Source organism: Bidens hawaiensis, unplaced genomic scaffold (assembly GCF_021521415.1).
Source record: "Bidens hawaiensis isolate Kalapana, Puna unplaced genomic scaffold, B.hawaiensis_p1.1 tig00006520_1, whole genome shotgun sequence".
NCBI classification, from domain to species: Eukaryota; Viridiplantae; Streptophyta; class Magnoliopsida; order Asterales; family Asteraceae; genus Bidens; species Bidens hawaiensis.
In genome coordinates, this window is record NW_027491437.1 from 464,883 (window position 1) to 477,454 (window position 12,572).

The 12,572-nt window shown below is 32.5% G+C and overlaps 1 protein-coding gene and 1 pseudogene across 2 annotated transcripts; both read left to right on the plus strand.

Moving 5' to 3' along the window:
* Window positions 1-2,049: 2,049 nt before the first annotated feature.
* LOC143632653 (peroxidase 4-like) lies at window positions 2,050-3,711 on the plus strand (annotated as a pseudogene). Its single transcript, XR_013153547.1, has 3 exons — window positions 2,050-2,276; window positions 2,373-2,564; window positions 3,116-3,711. The product of XR_013153547.1 is annotated as a peroxidase 4-like (transcript).
* Window positions 3,712-9,180: 5,469 nt separating this feature from the next.
* Window positions 9,181-12,320, plus strand: LOC143632654 (peroxidase 4-like). The gene is made up of 3 exons (XM_077101119.1): window positions 9,181-9,451; window positions 9,539-9,730; window positions 11,717-12,320. Exons 1-3 carry the CDS (start codon window positions 9,236-9,238, stop codon window positions 12,275-12,277), a joined length of 969 nt encoding a protein of 322 aa, XP_076957234.1. The 5' UTR covers window positions 9,181-9,235; the 3' UTR covers window positions 12,278-12,320.
* The last annotated feature ends 252 nt before the right edge of the window (window positions 12,321-12,572 follow it).

The following is a 12,572-nucleotide window of genomic DNA, read 5'->3' on the forward strand; positions in this document are numbered from 1 at the left end:
GATTTGGGTTATGAAGGCTATGAGTACTAAAAAATGTAGAAGAAAATTTAGTCATTAGTTAAGGGTAATAATGACCAGGTTGTAACGCCGGTTTCAGAGGTTTATGTGTTTAGGGATTTATTGATTTAACCAAGTTACCTTTGTTTGTTAAGGCTTGTTTAAGATTTTAACTTTGGTTTGCAATTCAATGAAACTTTCATGGAAACTCGTGAACTCTCTCTCTAAGTTACTTTGAAGTTTCCCTATCTCCTTCACAAACATTTTTATGATTTCGTTTCGTGATGGCAATAGCAAGTCTGCAACTTCATTGCAATTCAATGATCTCGCTACCGTAAGGCTCCACTCATTAATTGTCGCGTTTCATCAACGTGCTATTTGTAGGATTCCACCTTGAATTCTTTGATGTGTTTTGTATTCAAATATTGATGTTTCAACATCTCCACGGCTGTAACACGTCGCTAAATCAGAAACACGATATGTACAATGCGTTAGATCAGGGACACATCGTTTATTAAAGAATACTTAAGATGCATGAAATAAAATTCTGAAACAAAATACAATTGTTAAAGATATAACAACTTTATATAAATTATATATGTTGTAAAGATGATATTGTCGATCCAAATTCTGTCTCCAATAAAAATTTCAGTTCAACAATTGGAGCTTCTGGAAACCTTCTTTCAGCGCCTAACTTGTAAATTCAATAATGATATAGACATCTTGGCAAATTATTTCAAAAGCACGTTAGAAAAAAATAATAAATAACATAAATATCAAATAAAATTATTTTTGTAAGGTCATATCATTAAGCAAAGTAATAGTTCATGAATCCGTAGTCCTTTTAAATGAACACAAGAATATTAGAACTGGTTTTCTTTCTTTTTCTATATTTAATTTATTTTAAACATATCCAAAACTAGCGAACGTTTTATTAAAATAAATAATTATAAAGAAAATAACGATATTTTGGTTTAAACGAGTTCAAAAAAAGTAAATATTTATTTTATCATTAATTTGTTAGATGACTATTCAACATATTATAAATCAACTAGCTTTTGAACCCGTATATTACACGAGATTTGTTTAATAATAAAAATAAATAAGATACGTTTTTTTGAAAGAATGAACAAAATTAAAGATAAGAAGAAAATAAAATATATATCACAAATAAGAAGTCTATAATCTCAAATTTAGAATTAGAATGGGATGAACCATTACAAGTTTATAACAATATATAACATTTGTTAAAATTCTTATTACCCATGGATAAATATAATGAATGAGATGAGATGCTAGAAAATCAGGAGGAAAATTATAACCCATTTTCCAAAATTGTTTGACCCATGACTTGTGGATATGTAAAATAAATAAAATGAGGAATTAGAAAATTATAAAGGAAAGTATAATCATTTTGCTAAAATTATTTTGACCATAATCCATGGATAGATAAGATGAATGAGATTAAATATTAGAAAAGAAATTATAACACATTTAATAAAATGGTTTTGCCTATAACCCATGAATGTGTAGAATGAATGAAAAGAGAGATTAGATCAAGAATGAATGTAAGATTATCACACTATCCTCATTATTTTCTTTTGTTAGTAAGGTTAGATTAGATTAGATATTGATCGAAATCAATTATTTATACACTCTGACCTTTTAAACAAGGATAAACAAATGTCCAAAACTAACCCAGATGACAAATTCAATTTACTTACAATGTTTATAATGACCAAGTTTATGAACAAATCAACCCCTTTATAATTAAAGATATTGTCGGGACAATAATTTACCCAAATAAATATAATACAAAATGTATGAAAAGACCCCACTTTTGACAAATTCACATCACGTTAACATGTTTTCAATCAATCAAACCATGCATATGAATTAAATAATTTAAATTTGCATGCAAATCAGTCCAGACTAGTGGGTTAGCTGCCCCGGGCAAACACAGCCCTTCGAACTTTTTAACCCAAAATTTTTCCTATATATAATAACCCTTTGTTCATCCAACCACTCACTACTCTTTGGGGACAAGAAAAAGAGAGGCTAAAATGGCTTCTTTATATACCATCTCCTTTGCATTGCTTGCTTGTACCTTCTGCTTGATGAGCGATACTTCTTCGGCTCAGCTCACTCACAACTTTTACTCGAAAAGTTGCCCGAAGGTTTTTGATGCCGTAGGCTCAGTGGTTCGGGCCGCTGTGGCCAAGGAGAAACGTATGGGCGCGTCACTCCTACGACTCCATTTTCATGACTGTTTTGTAAAAGTACATGGTTTTCTCTCTCTAGTTGACTTAACTACATAATGTGACTTATTTGATAATAAAAGTTAAATTTAATATAATTGAGTTTTGTCTATTTAGGGGTGTGACGGGTCCATTCTACTAGATGACACGTCTTCGTTCAGATGAGAAAAAACCGCTAGACCGAATAACAATTCAGTTAGAGGCTTTAATGTGATTGATGATGCTAAGAAGAAGGTTGAAGGAGTTTGCCCTGGTGTTGTATCATGTGCTGATATATTAGCAATTTCTGCTCTTGAATCCGTTCTTGCTGTAAGTATAACTCTATGCCTCGCTATTACTTATATAATGTCGAGTACAACTTTCTTTAACACATTTACGGCGTGTTAAACATAACCATGTTAGCTCATTTTCATAACCCCCCCAAACAAGTTACTTATAGCTAGTTTTGCCAAATTAACCAAATATGAGTCACTTAAGCTAATACCATATATAATGATGAATCCAGAACTTTTTTTGTTGAGGCCATCATAACTCATTTTTTAATCAATAATTAAATCAAAACGAATTCAAGTGCCCGAGTGCAAGATATCCCCTTTGGTCCCGCTAACTAATGTTATGCATAGTAAATTTCGAAAATGAAGGGAAAAAGAGTCTAAAATCAACGTTTTTTCAAATATAATTAACAATTACCCACATTATTTGATGTGGTGGCAAATGTGGTTTAGTTTTAAAATGATGGTCGAGGGTTCGATCTCCACTTGAGGTTGTTTGTAAATGTAAATAATATATTTTGCGGTTAAAATAAAATAAAATTTACAACCTAATTATCAATCCATGTTGTACTACATGTCCGCACACAGTTAGACGGACCAGAATGGACAGTTAAACTAGGAAGAAGACTCCAAGTCAGCGAGCTTTTCGACCGCCAACAATGGCGCTATTCCGCCCCCAACATCCACCTTGAGCAACCTCATCAACCGGTTCAAAGCAGTGGGCCTGTCCGCCAAAGACATGGTGGCACTCTCCGGCTCACACACAATCGGACAATCACGATGCACTTCATTCCGAGCACGTATTTACAATGAATCCAACATCGACGCTAAATTCGCCAAATCAAGACAAGCAAACTGCCCAAGTCGAAGCGGCTCTGGTGACAACAACCTTGCACCACTTGACCTTAAAACACCAACCTTTTTTGATAACAATTACTACGGGAATATAATCAGCCAAAAGGGTTTGCTCCACTCAGACCAGGTGCTGCACAACGGTGGATCCACGGACTCGGTGGTGGAGCAGTACAACAAAAACCCTGAAAGTTTCTTCAAGGATTTTGCGGCCGCAATGGTCAAGATGGGCGATATCCATCCCCTCACCGGATCCAAGGGCGAGATTAGGAAGAACTGTAGGGTGCCAAATTCTTAATTATGATTAGAGTTTGAATTTCATGATCCGAGTTGTTGTATTTTGTTTTTCTATATTATGTGAATGAGTGTGATTTACTTCTTGCAATAAGAAAAACATGTTTCGTCATTTTGATGTGAGCTAGAAAATATTTTTTTGATTTGGTTTTGTCTGGTTTTGAACTTTTAATCAGATGATTTGAAAAATATTTTGGTGATTTAAGTGATTTTAATTTTAATATTTTTACTATGATCAAATACCTTAAAAAACTAGGGGTGAGTTATTAGGTACGCGAGTTTTTTGAACGTCGATTTCAATTTTATGTGGTGACATAATTGTAAATAACCTAAATCTAATTCTACGATCTAATTCATCATCAGATTCATCGAGCGTCCATCCATATTAATATAATTCAACCGTCGAACCATATCAAATTTATTTGCAGGTGGATATCAAACTAAGAACATGTTTGGGATTGGGTTTGAAAACTGTTTATTGGCTTATTGGTTTTTTCAAAAAGTCATTTTGAAAAGCTAGGATTTGAGACTTTTGAAAAACTGCTTTAACCATTTTAAAAAGTTAAAATAAAAAAGATTTTTGTGATTGCCAAACACATTTTAATTTATTGGCATTTTAAAAACACAAATAAGCATTTTTCAAACTCAACCCCAAACATGCTCTAAATTGAGTTATCTAGCCCTAAAAATGTTCGTTACCAGCAAACAAGACCTCAAAACACAATTGGTAATTTTTTACAATTAAACAAACAATTGCAGTTTGTTCTTCAATATTCCTCCTAATCATACAAATTGCAGTTTGTTCTTCAATATTCCTCCTAATCATACACCTAATCATACAAATATGAGCCATTAATTTTACTCATTTCAATCAGTTGTTGAAGTAGACGCCAACAAAATAAGTTAGGCACTTGATTTTCAAATTGATAAAAAATTGATGATTTAATCAATCGAATTGATGCATAGGAGACTTTAGGATCATCTATCGATTATGAAATTGCAAATAACACACTCAGTTGAGCTCTGATTAAGATACAAAATACTATGTTTACATGTTGTGAACAAAACTGAAACGTTCAAAATAAAACTTAAAACATTCAGAATAATATAAGAAGTTTTGAACAAAAATCTAAAAAGCTCATAATAAAATTTAAAAAGTTCAGAACAAAAATCTAAGAAATTCAGTACAAAAATATAAGAAGTTCAGAACAAAAGTTTAAGAATTTTAGAAAAAAATCTAGGAAGTTCGGAGCAAAACTTAAAAGGTTAAGAATAAAAGGCTACAAATAAAAGGCTAAGAAATCTAGTACAAAACTTTTGGAAGTTCAAAACAAAAGTCTAAGAAATTCCGAACAAAAACTTTGAATGTTCACAATATCAAATTTGAAAATTAAGCTTTCTATAATATGAAATTGGACACTAGAATCACTTAATATAATCTGGAATATTAAAAATAAGAATCAATCGATCATCGATTTCATCATATGAACATATCAATTGAATTTATTTATGAACTTTGTTGGCATTTTGGAATAGATGTCTGATTTTAGTTAACGATTCATAAAAGTGAATTGATTTATGATGCCCCAAACATGAATGAAGCAGTTAATTAGGTTGAAAATTGAATTAAAAGAAATTTCAATTTTGCCCCAACGTGGTTTTTGAGATCAACGGTGTATTAACTTTCGTACCTATTGTACAATAACCAATTATTTCATTGGTTCCTTTATATAGGGTTGAGTTAACGTATAATAATCGCTTAACGTACATTACGTACACGAAATATGTTCAATGTTAAAAAAACAAAAATGTTCAAGCCATATTCTAAAATCTAAAATGTTCATGCTTGAAAACTAAAACGCTCATGTTTAAAACCTAAAGCGTCCGGGCATATATTCTAATACATTAAAGGTTAAACCCCATCACTCAAAACTCAAAATTGATCGATTAAAGATTCAAATTGATGATTAACTGGATCAATTTCAAGGTTAATTAATCGAGGAAAATTGGATTTTAATAATCGCAACCTTTTGTTATTGGACGATAATAATCCCAACTTTGTTTATTCCCACCAGTGGTCCCAAATTTAAAAAAGTTGGCTCTCAATGGTCCCCCGTTAAAAAAAAGTTTTTTTTTTCCGAATTTCAAACTGATTTTTTAGGGATTTTGATCGGAAGAAAGATACGAGTCGATTGATGTTAAACTTAGCTTGAAACGATACTCCAAACAACTTAATTTTTGTTAATTTTAAATTCAAACACCCGATTTGAAGCATTAATCAAGCCATTTGAATCATCATTTCGAGCTAAGTTTTACGCTAATCGACTGGTATCCTCCTTCCGATCAAATGCTATAAATCAGTTTGAAATTCGGAAAAAACTTAACGCCGTTAGGTTTATTTTAAATTTGGGACCACCGCTAGGAATAAATAAAGTTGGGATTATTATTGACCAATAACAGAAAGTTGAAATTATTAAATTCCATTTTCATTAATCAATTAGGTTCAGTAATTTCAATTGGAAAATTAATCAACTGACCTGTGAACAACGATCGATGGTCGTGATGGAAGAGGACGGTGCTCACGACGATAGACGATGGTCGTGAGGGTGGGCTTTGACAAGACGGCAGAGGCGGTGGACGACAAACGGATCGCATAATTGTGATTTTAGGGTAAGCGTGTTTTTGAAATCAAAGGTTAAGTGTGTCGCGTACGCAATGTATGATAAAGGATTATTGTACTGGATCCTTTATCTATATAAAACACTTATAGTTTTTTTTATCATAAAAACTTTTTTAACAATTTTTTACACGTTAAAGTCTATTTTGATCACATGTTAAATTTGAATACTAAGATCCTTTTTAATTATTGAGCTAGAGAAGAAATTAAATAAAACTGTTCATATTGTATGAGGAAACAAAGATGCTTGTTATGCTTGTCGGTTAGATTAGGGGCATATTGAATGAAAGGTGAGAGGTCTTTTCAAATTAAAGTCTTAATAGTAATCACATTTGTAATAGGGCTTGCACTTCAGGCTCCCTAGTGACATCTAATTGAAATGTGGTTGAAAAGTTTATAGATTATTAGGGACGAAATAATTTATGCAAATCCACGAATTAAAAGAGGGCAAGTAGGAATTAATCAAACATTGTTGTTGAAATGTTACCAAGCATATTGCGTTCTGAACATGAACGTCGATCTCCACTTTTTTAAACTGGGAAGCAGATTCGGTCTTAAGAAACCTAACGTTAAAGGTGATTTATGTAGAAAAATATTTTCTGTTGTCACCTCTTATAGTGCAAACTAAAGAACTTCTCAAGATTTTTAGCATGATTACCCATGCATGGTGTTAGCACCAACCGTGTTAGTAGCCAAAGGACTCACCGGGCTCACAACAGTTTCTGTAATTGTTGTCATTTTCTGAAATATAAAAGTTTACTAACTTAAAATTTAATAAATAAAAATGTTTCAAAATGAACACTTTTACTCAAGTTAAACAGAAAACACCTATGAGGTTTTTGCACACTGTTTTGAAACAAAAAGCTTGTTTAAATCAAACAGAAACATCCCGAAGGTTAGCTTATATGCAAATAACCAAAGGTTTCAAGGTTTATAGAACAAAAATAAATTGAAAACAACTTTGACTTTGATTTATATTCGAGCATTGGAACTCCTATTAGACCTTTGTTTTCTATTTGATTTTGATTTATGTTTGATTAATTGTTTAGTTTGTTGCTTTATTTAAGCTTGCATTCCACATGTTTGATAAAATGGCCCAATCAAGATTTGGTCAAATTTGAATGCACTTTTTGCTTTGGGTGTTATTGCAATATTTCGTGTGGATCGAAAGTTGGTGAGAGTCGGGTGGATTAAAGATGGATTAATCAATTACATTTATTTTATTTTATTGAACAGGAAAAATGTTCACAAAAATAATGGAAAATAACCAACTGAAGCTCAAAACAGTGAAAAACGATGATCGAAGCCGAACAAGTGAAAAAATCAAGGTGCGATTAGTTGACCGAAACTTGAAACATGAGTGAAGATTAGTTTTTTATTGTTCTTTTATCGGTCTTCAGGCCTTTAAAATTCATATTAGATCGATGTGTTATATGATTGTAGACTTGATTAAAGTTGAAGATAGATTTGCTTATGTGATTGTAGACTTTCAAATTTCAATTATGCAACTCGATCGAACTTGAAAATTTTGACGCCAGTTTATTGTATATCCAAACACTATCACAAGTTTAATAATTTATGGCTCCGCCACTAATTTGAACACTAATTTTCAACTTCATCATGAAAATAGCCTTCACTTCATCTTAAAAATGCATTATTGAAAGATTGATTTGTTCAATTAAGTAGAAGAGACAGGACCCTTTTCTTTCTCTACTGGGGTTGTCGTTTCTCTATGTCACATTTCTATCAACTCAACACTGAAATTTTTGGTTCGGGTCTAGTCACTAAAGTTCCAATCAAGAACAACTATAATCACTAAAATTTTACAATTAATTTCAATCAAGTTTCATGTTTTAATCAAGTATCTAGTTTCATTTTTCAATTTTGACGGAAGTTAAAAGCAATGAGACATTCATAGCTATCTACTTTGGATAACCAAATAAATTAAGGTTGAACAATAGAAATGGTTATCAAAATTTGATTACAACTTGAAATGACAACTGGATTGAAAATGGCAATCAAAAGTCACTTTCAACTTTAATTTAGAATAAAAAGGCCTCACAAGACGGGGAAAAAAAAGTTCCTAACATGTAGGCTGGAAGCGACTATTAAACCCGCAAGTCCCCGACTAGTGAATGGAGGGATGCGGAATAACCAAATAAGGTTATGTTAATTATACCACTACAATAATGTAAATTCTGTTTAAATTAAATGTAACATTAATTAATTTACACTATACGTGTAAAAGATTGAGGTCAATTGAAATTATCATATTATATGCTTTATGTGAATGTTAAAAATCATTAACGTCCCTTGATCCCGTTAAATACATGTAACTAACGAACTTCATATAGAACATAACGATTTTATTTCCAGAGCCCAGAAAGAAAATAAATTTTGATATTACAATTGAGATTTTCAACGAATCACCTGGATGGAAACTAATACAAAATTCTAACTACTCCAGGGATCATATCCATTGACCTTTAAAAATAAAAATAAATAACTATTCAAAGCTAACCCAAAAGAAAAACATTATGCTCTTATAGTCTTATGAACAAATCAACGGTTTTTTCTTTTATATTTTAAGATATGGTAAGGACTAAGGACAATAAATTATCCAAACAATATAATATAAAATTGCATGATTGGACCCCGCTTTTGACAAATTCACACATATATCCTATCACGTTAATGAGTTTCCAATCAAACCATATTAATTAAATTTGCATGCAAAATAGTCTACATTAGTTGGTTAGCTGCTCGGGCCAAACACACACCTTTGACCTTTTAACTTTCAACCCTTCCTTCTTACTATATATAGTAGCCCTGCCCTTCCTTCATTCAACACACTCACCACCATTTTGTGACAAAGAGGTAACAAAATGGCTTCTTCTTCTATCATCTCCTTTGCATTGCTTGCTTGTACCTTGTTCTTGATGAGTGATACCTCTTCGGCTCAACTCACTCCCAACTTCTACTCGAAAAGTTGCCCGAAGGTTTTTGATGCAGTAGGCTCAGTGGTTCGGGCTGCTGTGGCTAAGGAGAAACGCATGGGTGCGTCCCTCCTTCGTCTCCATTTCCATGATTGCTTTGTAAATGTACGGGGTTTCTTTCTCTAGTGGACCTAACTATTGTGTGATTTATAGTGATAAAAGTTACAATTTTATAATGTTTTCTTTTTGTAGGGTTGTGACGGGTCCATTCTACTAGATGACACGTCTTCATTTAGAGGGGAAAAAACTGCTGGGCCGAATGCTAATTCGGTTAGGGGCTTTAATGTAATTGATGATGCTAAGAAGAAGGTTGAAGGAGTTTGTCCTGGTGTTGTCTCGTGTGCTGATATCTTAGCAATTTCTGCTCTTGAATCTGTACTTGCTGTAAGTATAACTTAATGCTTGGCTAAATATGCTTATGTGGAGTCAACTATAACTTTCTTTGACACATCTACAACGTGTTAAACATAATCATGTGAGCTTGATTTCGAAATTCCCTAGACCAAGTTACTTGCCTAGCAAGATTAGTCAAATCAACCACATGAGTCGGTTAAGCTGATACAATTATCTTAAATCTTAATCTTAAAATACTAATAAAAGAAAATGTTAAAGTTTAGGTGTCAAGCTCACATTTCACATAATTCCTAATCTCTCATCTCATTCATTCTAGTTATTCATGGGTCATGGGTCAAAACCATTTTGTCAAATGGGGTATAACATAATGTGAATTATATTCATTATTGAATCAAGTGTCATTTTCATACTTAAGGTTTGACCAATTATACAACTTTAGTACCTTTTTTTTAAAATTTCTTGCAAATCAACACATAATGTTTTCAAAATCATGCTATTTTAAAACTTTTCGTTAACCCTGTTTATTTTTTCTATGAAGTCTACATTAAATTAATTCACAAGTATTTTGAGAATCACAACTGAAATAACAGACCTTATTTATCTTTATCAATTGACAAAACCTGTGTATTACACGGGTTCAAAAACTAGTTAGCATAAGGCAAAACTTCTTGGTTGAGGTCATGACATGCTATCTTTTCTTTCGACTATGATTAAACGATCAAACCATCAAACTAATGTTTCTTGAGGTTCTATAACATGAATCCAACATATTCATGTCACCGAGAGACTCAGTGACGGATCTAGAAATTTTTGCCTGTAGGTGTAAAAAATGTTCAACCTAGAACGTGCCTAGTCAAACTAAAACGGGTTAAACCAAAATGGGTCGGGTCGAAAGAAATTATTAAATAAAACACGTATACACATACAAGTAATAAATTTCATCAGAATACAATAAACAAAATACATATTACAATTGACAAAAGCCTTTCCATATATAGTTGTCATAGCTTAAAGCTCTTATGTACAAATAAAAAAACTACAAAGTTAAATAGTGTAGAATTATAAAAAAGTAATGATTCTCTGAATACTGTCATATTTTGGTCTAATTTTTATAACGCTCCAATTAAACTCAAGAATATATCACTATATTAATAACTAGTGATTGATGAAGTGGTTAGACAGTTAATCAATCTAAGCTTAATTGTATTTTGTGAAAGCAAAATTAAATTTGTGTTTGAAAAGTGGGGCTCAGAAAGTTGGGTTTGGGGGCACTTAAAAAAACATGGATGAGACACTTGGGGTATTTGAACATATTATATTTTAAGTTTATAGAAGAAAATACGAATTTAAATGGATGCCTATGCTCTCCCTAGCTTAACACTGAATACGCCCCTGCCCGGAGTATAAAGGCGCATTGACTCCACAACCCTCTAATATTATATACGCTACATTAATTAGGAAATGAAGAAAAAGAAGAAAAAGAAAAAGATGACTAAAATCAATGTCTTTGAAATATAAACATCAACACAACTATACAACTACGATGTAATAATTAAACTATTTAACTATAATTACAATTTAAGAAATTATGTTTTAATAATTTAAACTATGGTTATTAATAAGCTAGTAACTATTCAAGGTCGCAACTTTCATTTATGTTGTTTAATGTAATTCAAAATATCATGGTTGAGATACAATTGATAAGTGTTTTATCGGCGATAGACGAACTTCTTTATATGCTAAAATGAGATTCTGCTTCACAAGAAATATCATTAGTCAAACAGTAAGTAAAGTATTACCGGTTAATTATTATGGAATAATAACTTATAGTTTTATTATTAAATCTAATTTATCTAATAATTTTAAGCCTTTTAAAAAAGTGGTTCTGTTGAAATGATGGGTTTCTCATCCATTAAACTATTTTAAAAGAATCTAGCACCCACCAATCAAGACCAAAACAAAGTTGGATTTGTCCATAACAAGAGAACACTATTAATCCATGTTATACATGTGCAGTTAGGTGGACCAGAATGGACGGTTAAACTAGGAAGAAGAGACTCCAAGTCAGCCAGCTTTTCCGCAGCCAACAGCGGCGTTATTCCGCCACCAACATCCACCCTCAGCAACCTCATCAACCGGTTCCAAGCAGTGGGCCTCTCAGCCAAAGACATGGTGGCACTCTCTGGCTCACACACCATCGGACAAGCACGATGCACTACCTTTAGAGCACGTATTTACAACGAATCCAACATCGATGCTAAATTCGCTAAGTCAAGACAAGCAAATTGCCCAAGTCGAAGCGGCTCGGGTGACAACAACCTTGCACCACTTGACCTTAAAACACCAACCTTTTTTGATAGCAATTACTATGGGAATCTAATCAGCCAAAAGGGTTTGCTCCACTCAGACCAGGTGCTGCACAATGGTGGATCCACGGACTCGTTGGTTGAGCAGTACAACAAAAACCCTGGAAGTTTCTTTAAGGATTTTGCGGCCGCAATGGTCAAGATGGGCGATATCCGTCCCCTCACCGGATCAAGTGGCGAGATTAGGAAGAACTGCAGAGTGCCGAACTGAATTCTTAATTAATGTTACCAGTGTGTGAATTTTATGATTTAAATTGTTGTTTTATTTTGTTATTTAAATGAAAGTGTAATTGAGTGTGATTTCTTTCCTGCAATAATAAATACATGTTCATGTTTTATTTTATGTGTGAGCTTGAAATTATTATTTTATTTGGTTTGTATTTTGTTTTGAACTTTTTATGATTGTAAATTGTATTAGTAAGATTTAGAAAATGGTTTATATCATGTTCATCTTTTTTTAGCATTCATAAATCAAAACAACAAACTTCTATATCAGTTCTACACTA